This window comes from Penaeus monodon, chromosome 19 (assembly GCF_015228065.2).
Source record: "Penaeus monodon isolate SGIC_2016 chromosome 19, NSTDA_Pmon_1, whole genome shotgun sequence".
Lineage (NCBI taxonomy): Eukaryota > Metazoa > Arthropoda > Malacostraca > Decapoda > Penaeidae > Penaeus > Penaeus monodon.
In genome coordinates this window covers 45,236,718-45,236,945 of record NC_051404.1, presented here as the reverse complement: position 1 = coordinate 45,236,945, position 228 = coordinate 45,236,718, and the positions used below count along the sequence as shown (strand labels likewise).

At 58.3% G+C, this 228-nt stretch overlaps 1 protein-coding gene across 3 annotated transcripts in view; it reads left to right on the top strand.

Annotated features, from left to right (window-relative positions):
• LOC119585260 (high-affinity choline transporter 1-like) overlaps positions 1-228 on the top strand; it is a 75,683-nt gene that overhangs the window by 56,680 nt on the left and 18,775 nt on the right. For all 3 annotated transcript variants that reach the window (XM_037933933.1, XM_037933931.1, XM_037933932.1), the window contains one exon: positions 45-152. In XM_037933933.1, coding sequence (XP_037789861.1) covers positions 45-152 — 108 coding nt within the window. The remainder of the gene's footprint in view (positions 1-44; positions 153-228) is intronic.

Genomic DNA, 228 nt, shown 5'->3' with positions numbered 1-228 from the left:
CCTGCAACAGCAGAGATAACCCCACGGCTCCCTCTCCCCCGCAGCCACGTGGGTCGGAGGAGGCTACATCAACGGCTCGGCTGAGAAGGTGTTCGACATGGGCCTCATCTGGTGCCAGGCTCCCTTTGGCTACGCGATCTCCCTGTCCCTCGGTATGGGTTATGGAGCCTCTCGTCGCCTTTCACTCCGGGTGTTGTGTATAGCGCCCTTTTTTTTCTATTTTGAGTG